Source organism: Falco peregrinus, chromosome 6, assembly GCF_023634155.1.
Source record: "Falco peregrinus isolate bFalPer1 chromosome 6, bFalPer1.pri, whole genome shotgun sequence".
Taxonomy (NCBI): domain Eukaryota; kingdom Metazoa; phylum Chordata; class Aves; order Falconiformes; family Falconidae; genus Falco; species Falco peregrinus.
The window spans coordinates 2,017,719-2,042,066 of NC_073726.1; the positions used below are offsets into that span (position 1 = coordinate 2,017,719).

The window sequence follows — 24,348 nt, forward strand, 5'->3', positions numbered from 1 at the left end:
GGCTGTGGGGAAGCACGGCTGCTCTGCGCCCACACCAGGACACTGCATGTCCCCTCCCCACATGGTTTTGCAATCGCTGGACTCAATGCATGGGAAACAGGCTGCAAAGCCTTGCTGGGCCGTGGCTGAGCCTGTACCCCAAACCCCTGGAACCGCGGCTGCACTGCGGGAGCTGTTAGGAACTATGCGGTGTAACCGACCTGTGTGCAGGGAGCAAGCACGGGGGAGTAAATAATCACTAACAGCTACACCGCTGTCTGCCAAGGAGTAGTAATTCACTCAGGACTGGAGGGGAGTGACGGCCCACGGGGCATTCCCACGGCAATCCCTGCCACAGATGGGGTGTCTGCAGGCTGTGATGTCCCACAGGAGGCACACTGGGACCAGTCCCATACTCCCCTGGTGCAGTCCAGTGGGCTCCAGTGGGAAACAGTTTGTCCACTCCCTTGGGAAACTTCTGCGGCTTTGGACAAAAGTAGAATATTTCAAAGGGTTTGTGGAGGGAAGTGGGGGGGCGGGAAGCAAAGCAACATGCTGCTGTTGAAAAGCCTGGGGTCGGACATGCACCTAATGCACAGGAAACTGCTCCGGTCAGAGGAGCAGTTTGGCTATCCAGGACCCCTCTGACCAGGCATTTAAGCCAGGACTTTCCCTGCTCTTACTGATGGATGCATCTTCAAAAACTACGCTTTTCTCTGAAAAACCTCCACCTCCCCCGTGGGCGTTTCCTGGTCCGCATCCCACCCCACGCAGCACCAGTGGGGCAGCGCAGCAGTACTGTGCAGCTAGCGTGCTTCCCCCCATGCTGGTGGCCAGGCAAATGCACTGGGGCAGAAAGACGGTCCCAAACATCCTCCTCCACAGCACACTGAGCCCTGGATGTTGTGGTTGCAAATGAAGGGAAACTCACTGGGGTGAATGATTACAGGAGAGTAAATGGGCTGAGACTCACTTGTTGTTCAGCGCTCCTCCCTGGTCGCAGTCGCATGGCCGACATCCATCCATGTCATTGCTCAGGCCCCAGTGCTCAGGCTGTAGGAGGAAACATCACCAGCACTGTAACCCAGTGCTGATTTAACCCCATCTACCCCAAAGGCACATTTTGAAATACTCAGCGTAAGCCACCCCAGACTGCCCCCCAACCTATAAATCTTGCTCCCCTGGTTGGGGGCCTACCCCTACAACCACCAGCACAACCTCCCCACCTGCTCGCCTCCTCCTCACTGACCATCTCAAGGGCTTGAAAAAAACAACCCACCTCTTTCTATCTAGCTTTTAAAAAAAGATTCAGGAGGACCCAAGCTCAGAGACCTTACTCCTACTGCACCATTTACACCAGTTTGGGCTCCTGACCCATGAAAAGCTTGAAAAATCACAGCCCGGTACGTCACCCTGCAGCAGAGTGCTACACATGGGGCTTTGTGCGGGGCACTGCCCTTGCAGAGATGCTGCTCTGCCTGCCGGACAGACAGCCTTGTTTAGCTTTTCCATATAGTTCACTGTTAGATAAGACAGCCCGTCAGTGTTTATACAAACACATCCCGTTATCTGACAGTGTGTTTCTATAACACTCCAGCACATATAAACACTACATGGAAATGTATGCGTATGAGATAATCCCTGCCTAAAATAATAGCCTGTATAGAAAGCCATTTTTTTGGTAACACTGCCTCTCTGACCATTTTGTCCTTCACCCCAGCAGGAACTGCCCCAGATCCCTCATTTTCACTGCGCAACCACTCCAGATATACTAATGTCTCGGTCCTTACAGTCCTGAGAATTAATCTGGATGCTCTTGTCCGCCTTAACGTGCCTCCCCGGTCCCTGTAACACAGCGTGCTTCACTCCTCCTGGCTTCCCCGAGGTGCCCGCTCCAGCCTGAACGCCAGGGCGGGCAGAGAGCGGCCAGCACCTTGCTCCCAGCTTTCCGCAAGCCACCCTCCCTCACACTAGCATCTCCTAACGTATTTTCTGGCAGGCTGCTTACCAGGCAGTGATTGCACTGCTTTCCTGTCACCAGGCGCTTACAATAGCAGTTTCCTGTCTCTGAATCACAAGGATTCCCCCCGGGGTGGGTACCCAGAGGATTACATGCACAAGCTAGATTGGGAAATACAAACAGGCAGGTCAAAACGCAGGATTGGAGTTACGTTTTAGACAGCATCCAACCTAAATATTTACATTAAAGCTTCGCCTCCCAGGACAGAGATTAATTGCATGCTTTGCCCACCACCCACCCCCGTAAAACTGGAAATAACAGAACAAATAAGGAGGATTCTGCTGTTTCCACTGAATACACTAGAAGGATCAGCTGTGGAACTGAATTTTAAGGGCGGGTGGACTCCAAGTTACAGCAAATCTGTAAGAATGTTTTTCCTTTAGCAAAACCATGAAACAAAGGCAAAAAACCCACCCCACAAACCAACTTCTCCTGGTTCTCACAGCTCCTCAAACAGCTTTTGATCACACATAAAGGAACATATGTTTTTACTCACACTGACAGCCCGCTGGGTCATCAGCACTCAGGCCATAGAATCCTTCTTTGCAGAGGTCACAACGCTCCCCTTCAACAAATAATTTACAACGGCATTGTCCGGCAATGAGGCCAGTAGAGAAATCAGTGTGGCGATCGCAGATGCCACCATTTTGGGAGCCAGCTGGGTCACAGTTGCAAGCTAAGAAGGAAGCACTGCGTGTGATTAACTGCTACAAAAGAAAAGGCAAAGGCTCACACCGAATTATTTAAATTCGGCTGCTGTGTAGAGAGAGGTATTAGACATGACATGGGTTGAACACGTAATGACCAGATACACTTCCAGATTCTCAAAGAGAAAACAAAACCCAGCCAGGCTCACTCAAGACCACCAAGACAACCACCTTCCCTCAAGGATCTTTGTTTGGGAGCACGGCACTGGCCAAAAGAAGGCCAGTAATTCCTAAACTCTCCAGGGAAAGCTGGAGGGGGGGCCATGGCCGGGATGCAATGGCTATTCCCACCCCAAGGAGCGGGGCTGCACTTACGCTCACAGATGTCGGGGTCCCGCATATCCCTCTCTGGGTGCTGGAAGTAGAAGGGCTTGCACTGCTCGCAGTTGCGTCCTACAGTGTTGTGCTGGCAGTCGTCACACACTCCCCCGCTGGTATTCCCCGTCGTCATGTACACTGCCATGTCAAAGTGGCACTGGCTGGAGTGGCCATTGCAGTTACACTCTGTGACAAAGACAGAAAGCAAAGTAAGAGTCTGGTCCCAGGGGAGGAACAAGCCTGCAGAAAAGACGCACCAAGTCAACCAAAGAACATGCAGGGCTTTACGTATTGTCAGAAGTTCCCAAGTAACGGGTACGTAATTCTCACTCCAGAACTCAGCTCTGCGTTTTTCACAAACTCACTTTTGCATGCATTACTGTTACGGCCTTCAGCAGGTCGCCAGGGTAAGTCATGGTAGAAATCCAAACACTGTTCACAGTTTAACCCCTTCGTATTATGCCTGCACATGCAGTGTCCGTGGACCTGTCATTTAAAAAAAAAAAAAAAAAAAAAAAAAAAAAAGAAAGAATTAAAAAAGAGGAATACAGCTGGTTATAAAAGAGGAAAGGAAAAAACCCCATGCAAAACATAAATGCAAAATGTAGCCAGTACATAAAGAATATACTTCTGGAGACATTACTGCATGTAACTGCATGTAGGAAGACATAAAGGGCCATAGAAGCATCCTTTACCTGCCAAGGTAAGAACGTCCTCACACAAATTTGTCCTTCTTTCCTTACCGAACTACTGCCTGAATAAACACTCTCAGGCATGAACAAGGAGAGCACAGTTCCACCTCAATAATCACAAAAGCCTCTTGGACTTCAAAGTTAGCTGTTTATTAGCTGTTAATTAGCTATTAACATGCATCTAGTTATACCAGCACAGTCGCTAGCTCAGCACCTTGTTTCCAGTCCTGCCTGGGTTCTCAAAGCAAAGACAACAGCCAGTTTGGATGGCTTTTAACCATCAACCCCAGACTTTGCCTTCAACGTGTACAGTACAGAAAAAGTACTAAGTAGACCAGCAGTGACCGTGTGACAGCTGCTGCTGTAGACGATGAGGACAACCGGCACGGGAGCTATGATTTTAAAAGCAAAGCCAGTCCTGCTGCTGCCCAGGTGGAGACACTCACTAAAAGCACAGGGCAAGGGAGCATACCCGCTCGCCAGCACCCCGCTGCCCCTGGGGCAACCACACAACCTCCCCGTGTGCCTCCACGTTTTCGTCCCGTTAATAACTCACTCATTAACAAGGGTGCTATTACTGCTTGTCAGGCAAAAATTTGGGGGAAAACCAGAACCCAGAAGGGATGCAGCACCTGCACAGCAGCGTACAACGCAGGCAGCAGGGTTTTCCTTCAGAGCCTGCTGTTGATTACGGCTACAGCCTCCATTTCTCAGTTGATAACGACTGATACAAACACACGTCATGTTTGATTCGCAAAGGTGTTTCATTCTTTGATGTCTCTATTCACTTCAATTTTAGAGTAACCAAGTTGATTCCCATGCCCATCTCTGGCCCCATACTGTTACACTCCCTTTCTGCATTCCTGCCTTTTAATTTCATCAGCTCTTTAACCTAATTAGAGAAGGAAAGCTAAAACAATTTTCACCTTCTCTCCGCTTGATTAACACCAATAATAAAATATACATTTGCTGAGGAGGAACAGTTTTAAGTTTTCTTGTTTGATAATTGAAGGTGGGGAGCGTGGGGGGGCAGACTATCATCTTTCAATTTGTTTTAAGCCACTTAGAGGCACAAACAGGAACAGCTTTATGCAGAAAAGCGAGTATTTACCATTCCTTCCACTTCTTCCTCAAAGCCATCCACTGGTGCACACTCACTGGCGTGCCCGTAGCAGAAACAGTTCCCACGAACCACCATGTCGTAGATGGCATAGTAGTACTTCTCTCTGATCTCCATCCTCGAGTCCAAGAGATTATCTCCCAGAGTGTGCAGCTTGATGAATTTGACTCTCAGATTTGTAATCTTTAATAGGTCTGCAGGGGACACACAAAAAAACCCACCAAAAACAAAGGCCGTTTTGGGATTATTTACCAGATATTGTATTGAATGGGAGGAAGCCAGAGTGACTTCCCAAGCACACTTCCTATGGGCAGCTCAGATCAGATGTAATTTCAGCAGTTACATACTACACACGTCACTTCATACTCTCAAATTTTAAAAAAATTACATTATCTTACCACAAGTTGATCACTGTATAAGTAAGTGTAAGCCTAATTAAAAATACTAGTCTCTTTTATTTATAATAAAAGACATATGCAGGCACAAACACAAATATTATTAAAGGTGCACAAACCAGTAGCACCAAAAAGCCACTGGTTCTTTGGGCCTTTAAAGTGTAAGATGGGCAAGGAACCGATATTAAGGAACTGCTGACAAGCGGACGAAGAGCTTGAAGAGTTACAAGCCTTTTAGAAAAAAATCTTAGTTGACAACAAGACACAAATGTTTTTTCTCACACGGCCAAATTTCCTAGCAAATATAACATTACATTTTGCTGAAAGAAGCAAGACCCCATCACTGACCAAATACAAAGGAGAAGTTCTCGAGGGACAATCCATGGCAAGACAATATTGCAGTAATTAATTCAGTCTGCATGTTTGCTTTGATGTTATGAATCCTGTGTCATTTCTTAGAGCCTTGAAACTAGGCTTGAAAAACCACTTCAAGCCCACGAAAGCAGAGTTTCTCCTTTAAAATGCTGGTTAAAGAAACACTCAATTTATTTAGCAACTAGCAACACTCTTCTACCTCAGATCTTTTCTTCTGCTCAGTTAGCTTTACAGTGAAGGACACAAACCGAAACTGAGAACGCACATTAAATTGGCAGTCAAGTTTAAGGCCAGGCGCTGCAGTCCCCTGTTCAGGCCAAATGCCCCAGGAGGTTTCTCTCTGAGCCATGCTCAGCAACAGATCTGCCTTGGCATGCCCAGATTGTCACGACCACATATGAACACTACAGTAATTTGTGTTTTATGACTGTATGTGTGTTGGCCAGCCACACAGTGCTACCAAGGCCAACCAACCCAAAGCCATGACTCAGATGTTCTGAAAAATAAAACACGACCCCCTTGATTTTAGCTGGAAATGCAGAATGATGTAAGTACCTCTGCAGTTGTTTCTTTTGCTTTCTGAATACTGTACAACTACAGGATCACGTTCTAAGGTTTCTATCAGCAATTGCATGTGCCTTGGGGAGACGGGGTGTTTAATGATACCAAATCCCTCATCAATTAAGAAAAGGACCAATTTCAATGATGCGCATAAGAGAAATCACTTGAGTTGACAACACTGATTGTTATTTCCCAGCATGTCATCATCCCAGTCAGCGAAAGAAGCCAAGCCATACCACAAACATATGACTTCAAAACTGTTATTGGTTTTATTTGTGGCTGACTGGTTTTTTTGCAAGCAAGTAAATACAGAAATGCTTTCAAAGGAGCTTGGAGGTAACTGTATACATACTTTGAATCCTTGGACTGTATGGATCTTCAATTCGAAAAGCAGGATCTAAAACACGGTATATTACCTGGAGGAAAAATGGTACAACGGAAGATTCAGCTTTAAAAATAAGACAATCTGAATTTGTATGGAAAAAAGCTATACAATAAACATAGTGAGGAAAAAAAAACCCTCTGACCTCTCCCTCCGTTGAAGGTTCAATGTCAGAGTATCGGGAATCACAGATTATATCATCCACTTTCTTCATGGGTCCAGTTGAAATCCCAGGAAACGAGCTCTCACAGTCATATGCAAAATACCTATATACTTGCCACGTTTTTCCAAAATCAGAGGATCTTTCTATCAACATTGCAGCAGGACGGAACGTCTAATAGTAAGAAAACCAAAAGAGATTTTATTAGGTTCATTATTACTTGCATTTACATCAGGTGCTTTTAAGTGCGAGCAATCCACACGTCTGGATTTTAATCTCTGTCCCTGCACTGACTACTTCCAATATCTGGAAATATTTTTCTGCTGATATCCCACTTTCTGTTCACCCATCCTTAAAATGACAGCATTCAGTGGCCAAGCACTTAAATACGTTCACAATAAATGAGCAAACTCAAGTAAGATTTTTTTTTATTCCAAATCCTTTCTCAAAACTTGGGGCTAAAGCAGGCCTTTAGGGAGACAAAAAGATTTTTTTCCTCTGCTTGTGGAAAGCAGCACAGCCTTATTCCACGCTGTACCTCCTTGCCTAATCTTCTGCAAAGGACCTAATGGGCCTCCTCTCCTGCCTTGGGAACCAGGAGGCCACTTTCAGTGCTTCCCCTCCAGCTCCAGTGGCCAAGAAACTCCTGCCGAGCAGTTATCTCTGATGCTCAGAAAAGCCCTGGGATCGCCCACCTCTCTTTGTTGGACCACACTCCCTTCTGCAGCGTCTCTGCCACCCAGTACCAGCTGCCCTCTGCGCTGCATTAAGAAAACCTTCTTCTTTAAGGAGAATGACAGGCTCAGCTTCAGCCATTCACGCTGCATTCGACTCCCCCAGTCCCCAGTGACTCCTCCAGCTGGCTGTGCCCAGACTCCAGCAGGCTGCACGTACTTCACACAAACCACCGTCCTCCTTACCCACATGTATTCAACTCTAGAACAACTAACTAATGAGACTTCTACAAGATTTTTAAACCCTCTGACCTAAAAAATCTCATGTTCCAGTTTATGCGCTGCCCCTCAAAAAGTGGGCATTAGTTTCACACCTGGCTTGCACCTACCAAGAAATACCAACAGTCTCTTCATTACTTTTATGTGCTCAGAGAAGACCCCCCCAGAGCCAAGCACAAAAGCATTTCAGTCACACGTGGAAAGAAATGTTCTTTCTGCTTCCTGGCTGAAAGTATCACCCAACTTACAAACTGGTATCTCACCCAACAACAAACGTAGCAACCCAGAGGAAAGGTAAAGCAGCTCGAGTGTCTACCACACAAATAAAGTCAGCAAATCATGACTTAAACTGTCTTTCCCCTGCATCCTTCCTCCTGATGGCAGACCAAGCCGGCCACAGCACCTGCATCGGGTCAGGGATCTCTCGGCGGTCCAGCAGAAAGGACCACCTTCCACCTCAGCCACCACCCCGAGGCAGCGGGAGAAACCCAAGTCAATGCCACAGGGAAGAGGAAGCAGCTCTCCTAGAAATGTGACGGGTAAAAACAAAGAGGTGAATTTGTTTACATGCAAAGAGCAGTTCCTGAAGGGCTAAATCGCTGCAGCCCCCGAAACCTCAGCTGAAGTTTGGTACTACTGCTTGCTTGGGATTTAGGATGTACAGGACATAATCTGCCATTCCAAGACATCTGTTTACAATGAAACAAAGACACTTTGTGTACAGATGTTCCTTCTTCCTGAAGACTTTTCCATTTGCCAAATGAAAACCGACATCAGGGCCAAATTGTTTTTGTTTTTTTTTAAGAAGAAAAATCCTTGCTACTATACGATTTATTCTAGAACGCAACTACCAGAGATGGACACCACACAACCCCCAGCTTCAGGGTGCAGCTTCCTCCTGCAGCCTCACCAGAGACCAAATGCAGCTGAAGCCACAAGGCACAACTCAGCCTTCCTGCACAACTTCAGCAGGAGCTCATGGTTGGCACCTCTAAAAAATCAGGAGAACAGCTCAGACAAAGCCCAAATCCCTGTGAAGAACTACGAGACCTCTCGTTTCCTTGTGTTGTAGGGTTCGGGGTAAGGCTGTGGCTTCCTTACCTTGAAGGTCATAATGAGATGAGTGAAATGAAACTCAGCCTCCAGGTTCAGCTGGATAGTCACATTCTCCAGACCTGCAGGGGCAGAGAAAAGAAGCCATGCAGCAGGCAAGGACACGCACCAGCCCCTACATCTAAATTCTGCCAAAGCTCTTTGCTCCAGTGGCATGGAGACTCTTTTCTTTGCCACTTAGCTCTGTTGTCGTAAAGGGACACGAGTGTCAGCGCTTTACTGAGGTACAGGGAAGACACCACGGACCTGTTGAAGAGTGCATGCCACACAGGACTCCTGTGCATCACCTGCGTCACGTGCGCTACACTCAAAGTGTGAGCCTGCGTTGCCGTTATTTCAGACCACGTAACACGATTAACATCACTAGATGTAGGGTACGGATGGGGACTGCTGTGGGCTGGGTCCTGGCTCCAAAGCACCCCCAGAGGCTGGTACAGCTGGGGATGCTGAGCCCAGACCCGCACGGTGACTCCAGGCTGTCCTCACACGCTGCAGCCCATCCAGCAGCAACAGAGGGGTGAGATTCTGCAGTCCCATCACCCCAAGTCTCACCAGCAGCTGATGGGGGCTGTTTCCCACCTTCCTTCACCCTCTCTGGACTCTCCTGTCCGTTCAGATGCAGAAACAGTTCCTTTACAACCTGCTTTTCAAATACCCCTAAAGGAAGCACCACAGCCCTGCTTTGCAATCATGCTGGCTAGGAAACTGGTGAGAGGCAAAAGGTTTCCCAGACTCTGCTGCAGGACTACCCAAGGTCAAGGACTCCACACAGAAAAGAAGAAAAACAGTAACAAATACTATTTTGTCATGCGAAGAGACCTCTCAAAACAGCTGGATGTTAATTATACTGTGGTTAGAAATTTTTCAAAAAAATCAAGATTTACAGAGGAAAAAGGGTGAGAAATGAAAACAATAAACCAATAAAGCGCTTAGACTTTTGACCAGCTGTAACATTATGTGGAGTATGCAGCAACGGTCCCTTCTGCTGTATGCCTGAATAGAAGAAAGCATGAGTTGGACAGAAAGAATCATTTGTTATTTATTGTTGAAGGACATTTTCATGACCTTATGAGCTAAGGCCTTTTCTGTGTGAATGCTGCCAAGCCTGCTGCAAAAAACATGAATTATTTGGAATGCCAGAAGAGACCCACTGGAGACAACTGGATTGCTAGGCTGATCTAAATGGTTAAAATAGATTGAGTGAAAATTTTTTTTACCGGGCAGCAGAAATGTTACAAATATTACCTTTTTTTTTTTTTTTTTTTTTCCTTCACAAACAGTAAGACAGCTACTGCCAATGTATTTGCAGAAATCCCATCCTGTCCTGCTGGCTTTAAGGCTTCAGGGTAAAACTGCTGTTTGAAAAACCTCAATGCCTTGTTTTCTGTATGAAGGCATGCCAAAAACATAACCATAAAAGTAAAAAGGACAGAGGAAGGATTTAAAAAAAAAAAAAAAAAAGCCACCAAACTAACATGCAATCATTATTTTTTTTTTTTAACTAGCTGGCTTGTTTCTGGTGTTCATTTTACTGCTTGCCATATGGATACAGGAATTCAGGGAGCCCAGGAGGGAGGAGGTAGATTGCAGGGTACAAGATGCCCCGGCCTTGCTCTGCCGGCGTAGGACAGGGAAATGGGAAGTCTGCAGGCAGGACAGCAGTCCCGGCCCCGCGCCCAAACCTCCTTCCACACCCTCCCTGCAGCCCAGCGCTCCGGGGAAGCCCTGGGTCGGTCCGGGGAAGCCCTGCGGCGCTTCCTTGGCAGTGCTGCCCCGGGATATTTCCTCCTGGAAGGCTGCTCTGCTCCTGCTGCCCAAACACGAGGGAGATTCGGAGCCAGCACAAGGAACTTCTCTTTAGGAAAGGATTCTTGCAAAGCAGTGGGACAGCTCGTCCTAACACTCCCACAAAGGACTAAGGAAACTCCTTCGTTATGGATAAAGGACTGCTCCAGGGCACACAAAAGGAGCCAGTTTTACTCAGCCCTCCTCGCACAACATGGTCCTTCACACCACAATAACCACCAGGCCAGAGATAGCAGCGACCCCGCAGGTACCCTTGAACAAAAGGAGGGAAAGCAGCTCCCAGTCCTGGAAATGGCTCCCGGACAAACCCCCGTACCATTTTCCGACTGCCACCACAGCTTCAGGCGATTTGGAGCAAACGTGGTGACGACATTCTCAATGCGATGACTGTCAGGATTGAGAGTATCGTGGAAGGGATTCTCAGAGTCACATATGAAACATTTTTTGTCCTCCTGAAACAACAAAACAATCAGCATTACTGATTTTATCCACAGGGCAATAGTTGCTTCCTGCAGATAAGAGCATTTTCTATCCATATCACATTCCACTCATTTTGCCTGCAGGAGTCATCAAAGGTATTTTTTTTGTTGAAACGATAAGTGTATTTACCTTTATGAATTAATGCAAATTGCCAAATGGAAAATATGCCAGGAATTCCATAAACTTTATTTTTAGGAGAAGTATGCTTTCTATTGAAATTGCAGTCTCAGGAAATCTCTTCCAGCACACATATTCTCCAGTAGAAGTCAGAATCAAAGGCAGCATCTACAGAAAATCGCCGAACTGCTTCTATACAAACATACACATGCAAAACTACATCTTCCATGACTTGTGTGAAATAATGTTGGCTTTTGGGAGCTAGCTAGGAGTTGCAAGTTCTCTGCATTAGGGATACCTCCAGCGAAGCTCTGTGCATGTCAGTGGGCCACCAGTGATTTGGTAACCAAGCCCTTTCAGCACGGGGTTAACTTTACTCCGAATCCAGCTTGTCAAGGCCACTGCAACCCCAAGCTATGCACATAAACTCTGTTAGCACACACTACAAGGTGTGCCCAAAAAAACCCGGTTGGGTACAAGTCCGGCACATGCTGCCTGGGAAAGCTGGAAGCTTCTGCACCAGGACAAAACCCCATCGTGACTATTACTACGAACAATGCCATTTTTGCACCGTCCAGGTGACTAAACCCACCATTTTCCAATTTTGCAAGGTAGGATGCAAACCAAACCCAGAGGAGGCCTCCTGCCCAAGCCAGCTTGCAGCTGGGCAGACCAGAGGGGCAGGGGAGGGAGCGGAGCTCCTCACAGTGCCTGGCTCCCTCCCTGCAGCAACCCATCACTGTCAGAAGCTACACAGGCATCATTCCTCCAGCGGGTTTATGGAGACAAATGCAGTACTTCATCCATTAAGGACATGAGAGCTAGCAGCTCCGTGCCACGCAGGCTTTCCATTTCACCGGTTCTGGCTTCAGCGGCTCCTCAAGCCCGGCGCTCCCCCCCCCCCCCCCCCCAGCCCCCCGGAGACCCCTCCAGCAGAGAGCACGGCCCGAGCAGGGGTCCCGGGGAAGATGTCCCCTCCTGCCTGCTCCAGGCTCCCCTCCCCCACCACCACAGCCCCCACCTCATGCCATGGCTTGCTCCTGTCTCCCACTGAAACCGAATCCTAGAGAGCCCAATCCTGCGAAGCCCTCAGCACAGCACAGCCCCCTGTTACCAGAGGATACTTGGCACCTTCCTGCAAGTGCTTCAATACCACTTAGAGTTCGGAAGTAACCAGGGCCATCCCCAGCGCTGAACTGGGGCTGTGAGCTCAGGAGTAGGGGCACGTGAGCTTCTGAAGTGATGCTTTTTACCACAGCACTTCAGCATTTTTTGAGGCAAGAGAACATCACAAAGTGCCTTTGCTGTTTTGTTCTCCCAGAGATGCTAACGCCGTTTAAGTCAACCCCAATATACTCTGAAAACGTACCAGCAGAGCTAAACTCCACGTTAAATCCAGTATTAACTCCAGCAGATGGAGGGCTACAGCGAAGCTAAAGGCGGGGGAGGTTTGGGAACTGGAGGGCACAAGCGGGCCAAGCGCTACAGCCCCTCGGGCAGGGCTGCTGCTGCTTCCCGCCGCTCTCCTTCCCAGCGCCAGGATCCGGCCCTATTGTCTCCGCAGTAAATTCGGCTCCAGATTATCCCCTTACTTTCAGTTCAACGGAGTTGCACTTATAGCTGATGTTTTACTCTTCCCCACCATCCCTCCCGTCTCTGAGATTTCCAGCCTGGTGGCGTAATTAGGAACCAGCTTTGTGCTTTCCACCAGATGTGCGAGCCAGCCTTGTTTGCATCCTTCACTCGGAGACCATACAAACGCAATTACATTGCGGGAACAGCGGCCAAAGCGCTACCCGGGTCCTACAGCCCACTCTCCGTCAGGAAGCCGTCTAGACGGCTCCGGGAAAGTCGGAAAATAAAGTCTGAATTGAAGCGACTGCGGCACATTCCTCCTCATTAACCTCCACCGGGGAAGGGGGGCCGGGGGCCGCCGGGGTGCCCCGGGCGGCACCGCCGGGGCGTGGGGTCCCGCGCAGGGCCACGGCGCGGCCCCACGGGAGCCCCCCGCCCGTGGGCAGAGGCTAACCCCGCCGGGGCTCCCGCGGGCGTGCGCCCCCCGCCGCCCCCCCTGAGGCCGGGGGTGCCCCGGGGGCGCTGCCCCCCGTGTCGAGGCGCTCACCTGGAGGTGGCTGACGATGCAGTAGGGCTCGGGCTGGCCGAGGCCGCAGGTGGAGGAGGCAGAGAGGCGGGCGGCGCGGCCGATGAGCAGGTCGCCGGTGGCGGGGTAGCAGCTCCCCTCGGCGCAGCCGTAGCTGTACTCGGGCTCCTGCGCCGCGGCGGCTGCCAGCGCTGCGCGGCCGCGGAGGGAGAGAGGGGGGAGAGAGGGGTGAGAGGGGTGCGGGAGCGGGCGGGCTGGGCGCCCCGAGCCGCGCGTTGCAGGGGCTCGCCCAGCCCGCCGTGCCCCGACGGCGGCCGGAGCGGGGCGGCAGTTACCGAGGCAGCAGCAGAGGTACAGCGGGAGGCGGCCCATGGCGGGCGGCGGACACCGGCGGGACGGGACGCGACGCGACGGGGCTCCGTCTCCGCGCCGCCACCGCACGCTGCTGCTCTGGCTGCTCCACGCAAGCGCCGCAGCTCCCCGCGGCTCCCGGGGAGCGGCTCCGCGCCGCCGGGCGCCCCCCGGCCCTCCTCCTCCGGGGCCGGCCCGGGCCGCCCCCCGCGGCCCCGCCCGCCCCGGCCCCCCGCCCCGGGGCTGCCCAGCCCCGCCGCGGCGCCAGGGCCCGGGGCAGCGGCAGCCGTCGGGGCAGGGCAACCCAGCCGCGGTGGGAGTCCGGGGGAGAGCGGCCCGGCGCGGGCCGGGGAGGGGGCCGCCCGCCCCGCTGCAACCGGGGAGCCCCGAGGGCGGAGCGGGGGGACCGCAAACCCCGGCACCGCAGCTAGTGCCCTCCCCGCTGCTCCCCAGTTGTGGGAGCGGGCTCGGGGCGGGGGGCAGCAACCGGGGGGGGCAGCGGGGAGGGTGGAATCGGCGGTGGGACGACCCGTCTTCCTGCCCGTGTGGGGAAACGTGCAAGACGGGGGGGTTGACCCAATCCAGCTCTCTGCCGGGGGCGCTGCTGGGGCTGGGCGCTTGGGAGGGAGGGAGGGACGGGGGCGGGATGGAGCGTGCCCACGCGGCAAGGCCCGAACCCCCGCAAAGGGCCGGGGGCCGCAGCCGAGCCGCGAGGTGCCCAGCGGCCCCGGGTCGGCCGGGTGGCCCACCAGTGCCGTGCCGGGGGGCGGTGGCAGCGGTGCCCGTCGGGCCGGGGCCGCCTGCGCCCAGGCTCACGAGCGGGGCTCCTCGTGTGCCTCATGAGCCGGGCGCGTGCGGCGTGCCCGCCCACCCAGGGCAGTACGGGGGGGGGTGGCTGAGCTGGAGCTGCCCCCACGCTGCCGGCCTCTGATTCGGTTCTGTGGGCTCTGCTGGGGGACACGGGGGCTTTGCCGGCTGCCGGCTTGGCGCGCGAGGGAGAGGGTCACTGGTCAATAAACACCGAGGAGCGGGCACAAGGGACGGACGGGTTTGAAGAGCGCAGCCCCAGCTGGGCTCAGGCTGGGGCAGGTGCCTGGCTTTATGTACTTGAGTTATGCTGGCGCACACGCAGCACGTAAACTTGTATAAACCTTCACCAGGCGCTGGTGTCCCTCAGGTACGCTTTGCCCTCACCGTGGTGCCCGAGTGGAAAGGCGCTGCGGTCTGTCTGTCCCAGCAAGCCCTGCCGGGGTAGGTAAATATGTTCGTTCTCATTTTACAGATGGATAAGCAGAAACAGAGAGATACCAAGTGACTTGCCCTAGAGGTTAAACACCAGGTCTGAAACACAACCCCGGGATCCCGACTGAAGAACTCTTGGGGCCGTTTCATTAAAGATACCCAGAAAATCAAACCCTTTTAAGCTGGCAGGGCAGGTATTGTAATTCTAAACTACTTCTGCAACATGGTCTTCTAAATTGACAACATTAATTGTTTCACAATCCTGTCATGTAAATCACGGCATGGCTTTGTTTTTAAGCTTCGGTATGACAAACATTTTTATCCCACTAACTGAAAATGTTTTACTCTGCTGTGGTTAGAAACCTCTGTGCTCTGTGGCAGATGGGCAGCGGTGTTGCTCCGTGTGTGACTGCAAGGGCAGAGTCTTTTATTGCCACTGGACATTTTTCTATCCCATGTTTTCTCAGTTTTTATTGAAGTTTTCTCCTTTTTTTTTTTTTTCTTTTTTCTGTTTTGTAGCCTTGTAGAAGTCCTATCCTTCCCTAAACCTAAAGTGGGCTAAAGTTGCCCTCTGGAGTTCCTTGCCGCTGTGGTTAGGCTCCTTTGTACCTTGCCAGCCTGGGGGTGACCCTGCTGTGGAGCATCAGTGATCAAGTTGGAGTTGAGCCACAGAGCAGGGTGGCCGTGGCCACCATCACCCATAACCATGATCACCTTTCAGAGGTAGCCGAAATCACCAGCTTTCACTGTGTGAGTAATTAGGTGCAGCAAATTTGTTCATGTCTCTCTCTGCAGTGCTTGTGAGCAATAGTGAGTGAGAGTAATTTAATTTGATTGTTCAAATGGTAAAAATCCGGTTTTGTGTCATGGCCTGTCCTTGTGGCTGGTGAAGCAGCTTTACAGTCCTGTTTGTGCTGGCTTGAAAGTTTTCTCAAAGAACCAGATCTCAGAATTTGACATCAGTGATACCCACTTGATCACCCATTTTCTTACAACACTGCAGGGGGTCAGTGCCTAGCAAGTGGAGCTGGTGAGATCATTTTTATGTGGCTTTGGTTAAGTGTTGTTTGTATTTTGATTAATGTCACTGAAGTCAAAATGCTCCACGGCAAGATACTGATTCAAATTTTTCAAGAAACGGTTTTCTGAAGCCACTTCTAACCGCAAGAAAGAGGGCCAGGGGAACTAAAAATAGGTACTTTTTATCCAAGTTACAGCATTTTCCCACAAATTAACTTTGCAAAAGCACTTTAAAAATTTTTGTGGCACTTCCAGTGAGGAATATTGCACAGCTGTAAACCTAAGAAGCTGTCCTAGGACAGATTTGCTGTTCTGTAGCCACTGGTCCCATCAGGTCTGCTTGCTTTGTGTGTCTGAGCATGCTTGGAGGAAGGCAGGGGAGGTTAGACTCCACGCTGACTTTCTTCTTCCTGGGGTTTTTTTTTTTTTTCCCAGCGATTTCTGTTCCCCCACCCCACCCCACCCCCAAGAATACAACTCCCCTCCAGGCCTGTTTAACTGCCTTGCCTTTACAGACTTCTCATCCATGCGGCTTGTCAAAAGCCATATGGCAACACTCACAGCCAAGAGTGGATTCTAAAAGGAAGTTCTCTTTCAACTTTCTGCTTCTGAATTCAGATTTTTAAAGCCATGAATGAAATAATTCTGGTTTATATGCAATTGGGAATTTCTGTCTCGGTGATTCAGTGTGCTTGTTTCAGGTACAGAGCAGCAGGGGCCGTACTGAAACCTGCAGGAAATCCTTTGTTACCTGGAGACACCCATGTGAGCAGCTTGTTGAGTTGTGTGCTCCAAGTAAAATGGAGATGCTCAATTTCATTATGGCAAAGTCAGTCTAAATACGCTCCTCTGATTACAGGCTAGTAACTTCTAATGAAGCCTCACACCTCACTGATGACTTTTGAAAGTGCTAAAATTCAGAAAAAGCTAAACTGCAAATTACGGGCATGCCTGCTTTTAGGTGTCTTTTGTTAGATTATGTCGAAGTTGTGATTTGATAACATCATCTTCACCATAGAAGCTATTATATGGGTAATGCATGTTGCACATTGCCCTGGAGCACAGCTGGTTTGAGTTAAGAAGAATATCTTTGAAATCTCCTCTGTGCCAGCAATTCCCACCCAAGCCTCCCACTGCAAACAAATGCTACTTTAGCTCTGCTAAACACAGAGTGATAGCTACGGAGGGTTTATCTCCATTAAATCGATAAGGATTGTTTTATGGGTGCTGATGACATGAGGACGGGTAAATGCTAAGAGCCCTGTATTCCGGCAGAGCATTCCTTGTTCTACAGATGTGGGCTGGGCTGCATCCTAGCTCTGAAGCAGTGCTGGGCTCCTCACCCCAGCTGACTGAAGCCTATAATGGATGCTTCCTGTGGGACAGTCCATCCGGGAGTGACATGACTGGTTTTAACTGATGAAAAGCCATCGTTAGTCTGTTCAGCATCCTGCAGGAGTATGTATACTGAGGGTGGGATTTTGAAACTGAGGTGTAGCTCCTTTCGGTCTTTCAAAACCCTAGTCCTTCTGTAGCATTTGGTTAGCCCCAGTCTCCTTCTTTACATGTTAAAAAAAAAAATAAAATTATAAGCTAAAATTTAAGGACAATTCCTGTGTTCTTTATGGCTACAAGAAACTGCTGAGTGAACCCTGACTTCTGTGAAGTGCTGCATGTAGGAGAAGGGCTGGACAGACTTTTTTAACACTTGTGGCCCTTTAGATTCACTGCTTAATCCTAAGAGCTGGAGTTATTCTCCAGTTGTTGATTGCATTAACAAAAAATGTGGGAATTTTATAAGCATAAGAAAAACAGGCATTGCAGGAGGGGCATTGACAAAGAAATGATTTTGAAGTTTTTTCCGCATTAAGCATCTGTGCACTGCCATCCAGTGGGCACTGGGGAGTTGGCTCCCCATCACCCACCGCTAATGGGCCGCTGCTCCACGGAGGTAATGCCAGTTGCAGTGGATTTTCAGTGAACGTAGGGGAACCCCCACATGGTCAGGGGTTCCTAGTGCCCCCTCTGCTCTGTCTCAGTGAAGAGATGGGGATGGAGGAGTGACGGTACCCTGGGGATGCTGCCGGTTGTCAGCAGGGATGGCTACAGAAGCCCACAGCCCTTCATCTGCGTCACCCCATCCCAGTCTGTGCAGCCCTGTGCAGTGTTGTGGCACAGCCACAGGTTATAGGGTTCAGCAGAAGACACAGGGTGTTGGGAGTCTGTCTTTGAGGCAGTGACCTGCAGCTCTCGGAGCAATCCTGCTTTTGCATTTCCAACCCTCTACAGTGAGAAGCCCTAGGCTGTGCACAGGCATTTATTACAGAGCTCCCTCAAAGACTACGCCTGATTACTTAATGAGCTGATTTATTCAAAGGTATTTCCATATAAACTCCACTGGACAAAAAACCAACAGAAAATTACATTATTCAACTGTGCCAAAATACAATAGGCACCTTCAGATGTGTTTACAGGGGACAGCCCTCCATGCTGGGAAGCTCAGGAGGTGGTAAGCACAGAGACTTCTGTTGCCTTTTACCTGATGGTCTGTTCAGATCCTAACTTTTGCATGTTGCATACTTGCTTTCCTGCTCCATGATTTCGTTTTTAATGGCTATCACTTGTTCCTCTAGTTGTCTCAGTTGCTCTGCCTTGTCTTGTTTGGTTTGATTCAGGTCCTGAAGCTTCTTCTCCAAATCTGGAAGAGTAGAGAGATGCAATGATACTCCTATTTATTGTGTAACTAAAATCCAGGGTTTAACAGTGTTTCTTTTTCCAGCAGTTTTAGAGGCAATAAGCCCATTTCAAATGGGGAATGTTATATATGCAACTGGAGGGAAAAGTCTGGCTTCTGGATAGCAAGACAAATGTGACAGCCTTAAAGATATTAATTTCTTAGCATCTGCTTTTGTCCATCAGCTAGGATGGAGCCCGACACAGAACTCTTAAAGGAGTTGGTTTAAATGGAAATGCTCAGAGGAACACTGTGTCCACTGATGTGTGTAAAGCCTAGAAAACGGAGGGTGTAATGAGCTTAGGTCTGCCTCATTTACCCACATGTTTGCTGCTGGTCCCTGTGAAGCTACACCAATGTAAACATATTGGTAATGAGTCAAACCCACATTATTCACTGCCTGTTTCCAACACACATCATCTGGGCATTTGGAGTGACTGGGATGCTCTTAATGCTTCTCTTCAAGCTGTATGATTAGAAAAGTTATTCAGATCCTGTCCTGAAGAATTTGCTCCTGGGATGGAGTTTCTGCTTCAGTTCCACTGACGTTACACAGTATTTTTGGATGTTGAGCCTGGCAGGATCCTAGGCCCAAGGATTCCCAGTGGGAATGCCCAGACCTTCACTACGTGTAGAATTAGGTTCCCTGCATGTGATTGCATGAGATGTGCTCTTCCTTTTTGGTGACCGTCTAGACCCACCCAAGCAGCTGCATGAGGACTGGTGCTGGTATAGCCACAGCAGCTGCCATCTCCGTTGCCCATGACCCCTTGGCCTCCTGGCCACAGCCCCGCAGGTCCAGGGCATGTTGGCTTCAGTCTCCACAAGCCAACTTTTGTACCTGGTTTGTTCTGCCATTGCTCAGAGGTGATGTCTGAAGGGGAGTAAGTATGGGCTGGTGGAAAACAGCTACCCTGCAGCTCTGTATAAAGCAAGCCATCACTTGGGTAATGTAAGAAAAGACAGAGCGCAGAGGAAAGATTAAGGTCCAAATGGCCAAAGCAAGCGCATAAATCAAGGCTTCCAGCTAAATCTGCAGCCAAGTTTTGTGCAGATTTTGCACTTGTCCTGTTTTTAAGCTGAATCAAATGACTGCAAGTCCCTATGTGGACACCTCTGAAACTCTGCTTATAGCAACCAGTTTATGCCAGAAAAAGTACATAAGCCAAATCATTTCAACTACTTTTAAACTGTTTGAGTAGCTTCAAGCAGGCATTTTCACCAGTTAAATTGTTTTAAACCCGATTTCAGGTGAACCTAGTCAGTTAGTGTCTGTGGGCAAGGCCTTCAGTTTAATTCATAACGGTCACAATTTTTGCTGCTTGCTATAGAAAGAAGTGAGAACACCACCTGTTATTTTTTTGATTTTTTTTTCAGTCTCTTCAGCCAGTTTTTCTGCTTCTTCTTTCAGCTGCTTCACTTTTTCTAGTGTTGCTTTGGGAGGTCCTTGGGTTTTTAGCTTTTCTTGAAGAATGGTGTACTTTCTTTTAATGTCAGCAAATTCCTGTAACAAAATGCTGTTACTTAGTTGAAGAGCATCTCATAATTTATCTGGTATGCCGAAGGAGATTTTTATATTTTTTTCAATATCCTCTTTGAACCAAACTTTGAATCTCTCATTATCTTAAAAAAAATAATATCCATAATGTGTGCATCGAGCAATGCTTTGCAAAACCTGATAGAAATAAATTAAAGCAAATGGCCAGTAGAGCAATCTAAAGGAAGGTGAGAATATAAAGAAAATATGACTTCAGATTTTTGAAGCTTATGCTGTTTTTACTTATTTTGATAGGGCTTTTTGGTAAATTTCTTTTTGCCATGAGGCTTAATTCAAATTTAATGAATTATGTGTAGCAACATTGAGGTTTTTTTACTTTTTTGGCTGTAGTAATATTTACTGGCTAATCTATTCCCTGCTGATTTAGGTTGCCACTGTTGAGGCTGCAGATTAGATTTCACCTAGATTTCTTATAATCTGGAAGCTTGATCATGCTCCAAGCTTGCACTGTGGGTGCCTGGTTCTCGCTATTTTAGCAAATTTCTAGATGCAGTCTCAAAAATTTGAGCTACTGAAAAGCACCCAGCCAACTAAAAACTCCAAGTTACTCCCACAGCAATTTTCTGTGAAGGAAAGTGTCATGGGATGAATGGCCAGGCTGCTTCCATCACTCACTTATTTTAATACCTGGTTTTATGATTTTTTCTGTTGTGTGTACTGGTGCCCATGGTGACTACAAGTCTTATACACAGTGCAAGGAAAAATGTCGTAGAGCAGCCAGAGAAATGTATACATTTTCTTTCATTCAAGCAAACAGAAGTGTTACATGCCAGAAGCCTTGAAATAAAAAGTAAATTATTCTTAACCTGTGACATTCTATGCTGCATGGCATAAGGAAAATGTTAACAGTTTTGAGGAGAGCAGGGTAACACAATTACACTTCTGAATCAAAATTACTATTAAACACGGAGATAATCTTTTTTCCCTTAACACATGACAGAAATACTTACTTTATCAATATTCTGGGCTCGCTTGTGTGCTGCTTCTGCCCCTGCTCTTGCCTTTGTGGCTTGATTCTTGTTCATCAGCATTTTTGCCTGCAGTGAGGCAATTCCATCTTCCATCTCAGACTGTTTTGCTGACAAGTCATTTAGTTCATCATTTGTCTTGTTCACTTGGTTCTCAGCCTAAAACAGAGCAATTGGAGGCTGTGGTTTCTTATGCAATGTCCATCCAGCCTGCAGAGTGTGGCAATGAGGGAGATTAATATCAACTGACTAAGAAGAGGAGGGAGACTCCTGAGCGGAGTAAGCGATTAAGAAGAGGAGATTCCTGATTATGGAATCCGTGTCATATCTGTGCCACATTCTGCTTTTATTTATTTAAGCTTACATTAAGGAAACTTTGAGATTAAGTATCTTTTTCTAAAATGTATCTAGTAAATAAATCAAAATATTTACAGCAAGATACCTGTGAGATTTGTGTTCTGATGTCTTGTATCTCTTCATTTAGCTTTATGAAGGTGGTTTTGGAGTGTCCTTGGGACTTCGCAACATTTTTTAGTTCATTATTAATTTTATCCACAGGTGGAAGAGCTTTAGCTGCTTTGCTAAAACAGAAAAATAGAAGTGTGTGTAGTGATGTGGAGAGCAAAGGAAGAACACATTTCAAATGCAGCCATGCTGCCATGCAGAAATGTTCCCTCAAGTCCAGCAACAACCATTAAAATTGTGGCTCATAAATTGGCAAAGAAAAACCTCAGTAAGGGACTTTGTGTGGGAGCAGATGTGCTGCTGTATTACAGGCCGGGCTGGATGCCGCGGGCTGCCTGGTGGTGCCCTGCTCGTAAGGAAGACTCGTGGGTGAATGTTTTCTCCCTCCCTAGTTCTTGTTGGCTCTTTCTCAGCCATATTTAAACTTCCCAGGTGTAATACTCCACTAGGTCCAATGTGAAAGTAAGTAGCTGCTTTGGCCTCTTTTTGACTCTGCAGGCTGAGGAGCCAGGAGCTGGCGGGAGCTGCCTCCTTGCAGCACTGTCGGCTCCTGCATGGTCATGGCTTGTGGCTCGTTCCTGCTGGCAAGCTGCTGTCACCTGAACTTTCCCTCCAGCGTTACTAGGATACTGCCTGGGGCATGGAGCAGTCCTACCATGCACAGTGCCACCCCAGCTGGAGCCTGCACATCATACGAGAATACCCTACTCACTCAGCTTCTTGTGCCTCCACCAGCAGCGTCCGAGCTTCCTCCCTCTTTCTGTTTCTCTTATTTGCATTCAGTTTGTACTTCTCACAGTGGTTCGTAATGCTCCTGATTTTGCCAAGCATGCCTGTGAGCTCTCGTGGAGTCAGGGGAAGGTTTATTTGCAAAACGTAGTTTGCCACCTTCTCAATGTCTTCTGGAGGCGCGCTCTCATCTGCAACAGAAATGGAGGTGAGGATATCCTGAAGCAGCTCTTTCCTCCTAGGGGAATGTAAGTGGTCGTTGTGGCTGCCTACCCTTTGAATTATGTGGGAGAATAAAGCTGACAGACACAGCAAGGGGGTAAGAGAATTTTGTAATTTAATATTATGCTTCCCGGTACTGCTGTTGGCGTTGTCAGAACTGGCTAAAATGAGGATTTGAGCCCACTTTGAACTGGGTTATTAAAATTCTGATGTAGAACTGAGCCCACAGAAGGTTTTAAATCAGTGCACAGCACAGCTAGATGTGTCAGAGCCCGTTTCTCCCTTGGCCCCCAGATCAAAGAGGTGCTGGAGAGACCGGGGTGTGAATGGAGCTTTCCAAGCCGGCTGGTGGGTGTAATCCCTTCCCTGGAGTCGCCACAACATTGAGGAAGTGGTTCCTTTGCTGGTTAATGAGAAAGGCTAAGCTACAGAGGGAACTTGGGTCAGACTCAGATAGGATGGGAATTTACAGTAGAAAAAACTTATTTTGACAACTCCCCTTACAAATGAGCTTGTCCTAGCTCTTCGCTAAGAGGCACAGACACACAGTTAGAGCAGTCCATGCCTTGTGAAGTCTCACCATCACTTCTGTTTTCTGCTCACTCCCCTTTATAGACAAGACCTTGGGTGGTAAAACATTTGAAACATATTAAATGTTTTTGCTAACGCTCCAAAGCAACTCACCAAGAAGTCAATAGAAGACATTTACTGTGCAAACAGTAGTGCGTTCCTGAGAGCTATTTTCTGTAGGAATATATTAATCTAAAATTACCATTCTCATCGATGTGGAATACAGCAGATTTAATGTAACTGTATGCATCTCAGCTGTTACTGTTCTCAAACTTCAATTTACAAAACAAAAATCCATTCAAAAATGATTTTATAATTGTTAGTAAATGCTGTATGTCTGCTAAGAAACATAAAAGAGCCAAAGGAATTTTCAATTGCTATCAAATAAAGATCTGAGAATCTTAAGGAGTTTTTCTTCCACTTCAGTAAAATAATTTCAATGTTCCTGAACAAAGGAAGTCCTCTGCTCTCACTCACATTTGGTTGTAGAGTTACGAATGCCAAAGGACTGCCAACATGCAATCCTTAGAAACTTATGAGACCAGCTCCATCCAAAAGGTTGAAAAAATGTTACCACATTTGAACTCCTTTGATGTACATCTGGTGAACAACCTTAGGGTCCCTTTCTTACAGCATTTTTCTGCATTTGTGAGGGTGGATAAAGTTTTAGGGTATATATAGTTGGTTTTTTATTTTTTTTGTGAGAGCTGTGAAGTTCTACCAGAATCCTTTGATTCCTCGAGTTACAGCTTTACGGAGACGACGGAGTGGTATGTGTCCTAATTCCCACGCTCCCTACGGAGAGCCTCTATTTATGGGCCTGGAAGAATGGGGTGGAATAACAATTTGAGGATGCATTGGACATGGCTGGTCATTATACATTGTATGAAATTATCTACATTGTATGAAATTATCTTAGTAACCCTTTACTCAGATAAATCAGGAACTGAGGGAACTGCATGCTTCAAATTAAGCACTTTAATAAAAAATGACAATCAGAATGTAACAGATCTATTGGAAAATTAATACAAAGTACTGTCACTTGGGAGAAAGAAGCATTAGAAAAAAAGGGATTGAAAAAGATTGCACAGATCAGGAGGAAGATGAGAAATTATGTGTGAATACAGCTAGATCATTTTCTGGTCACCTATTATGCTATATTATATCGGAATATATATAAAATTAAAATTAATATATATTAAAAATTAGT

General features: G+C 48.0%; 2 protein-coding genes across 2 annotated transcripts in view; both read right to left on the bottom strand.

Moving 5' to 3' along the window:
• LAMB1 (laminin subunit beta 1) overlaps positions 1-13,832 on the bottom strand; it is a 44,234-nt gene extending 30,402 nt beyond the window's left edge. The window contains exons 1-12 of the mRNA XM_055807199.1: positions 13,615-13,832; positions 13,301-13,470; positions 10,898-11,033; positions 8,764-8,837; positions 6,695-6,883; positions 6,520-6,583; positions 4,828-5,030; positions 3,390-3,510; positions 3,022-3,210; positions 2,496-2,675; positions 1,988-2,100; positions 953-1,032 (exon numbers count right to left, since the gene is read on the bottom strand). Coding sequence (XP_055663174.1) covers positions 953-1,032; positions 1,988-2,100; positions 2,496-2,675; positions 3,022-3,210; positions 3,390-3,510; positions 4,828-5,030; positions 6,520-6,583; positions 6,695-6,883; positions 8,764-8,837; positions 10,898-11,033; positions 13,301-13,470; positions 13,615-13,651 — 1,556 coding nt within the window. The 5' untranslated portion in view covers positions 13,652-13,832. The remainder of the gene's footprint in view (positions 1-952; positions 1,033-1,987; positions 2,101-2,495; positions 2,676-3,021; positions 3,211-3,389; positions 3,511-4,827; positions 5,031-6,519; positions 6,584-6,694; positions 6,884-8,763; positions 8,838-10,897; positions 11,034-13,300; positions 13,471-13,614) is intronic.
• A 3,635-nt stretch (positions 13,833-17,467) lies between these two features.
• LAMB4 (laminin subunit beta 4) overlaps positions 17,468-24,348 on the bottom strand; it is a 44,964-nt gene continuing 38,083 nt past the window's right edge. The window contains exons 30-34 of the mRNA XM_055807578.1: positions 22,330-22,537; positions 21,595-21,733; positions 21,135-21,311; positions 19,977-20,130; positions 17,468-18,590 (exon numbers count right to left, since the gene is read on the bottom strand). Coding sequence (XP_055663553.1) covers positions 18,451-18,590; positions 19,977-20,130; positions 21,135-21,311; positions 21,595-21,733; positions 22,330-22,537 — 818 coding nt within the window. The 3' untranslated portion in view covers positions 17,468-18,450. The remainder of the gene's footprint in view (positions 18,591-19,976; positions 20,131-21,134; positions 21,312-21,594; positions 21,734-22,329; positions 22,538-24,348) is intronic.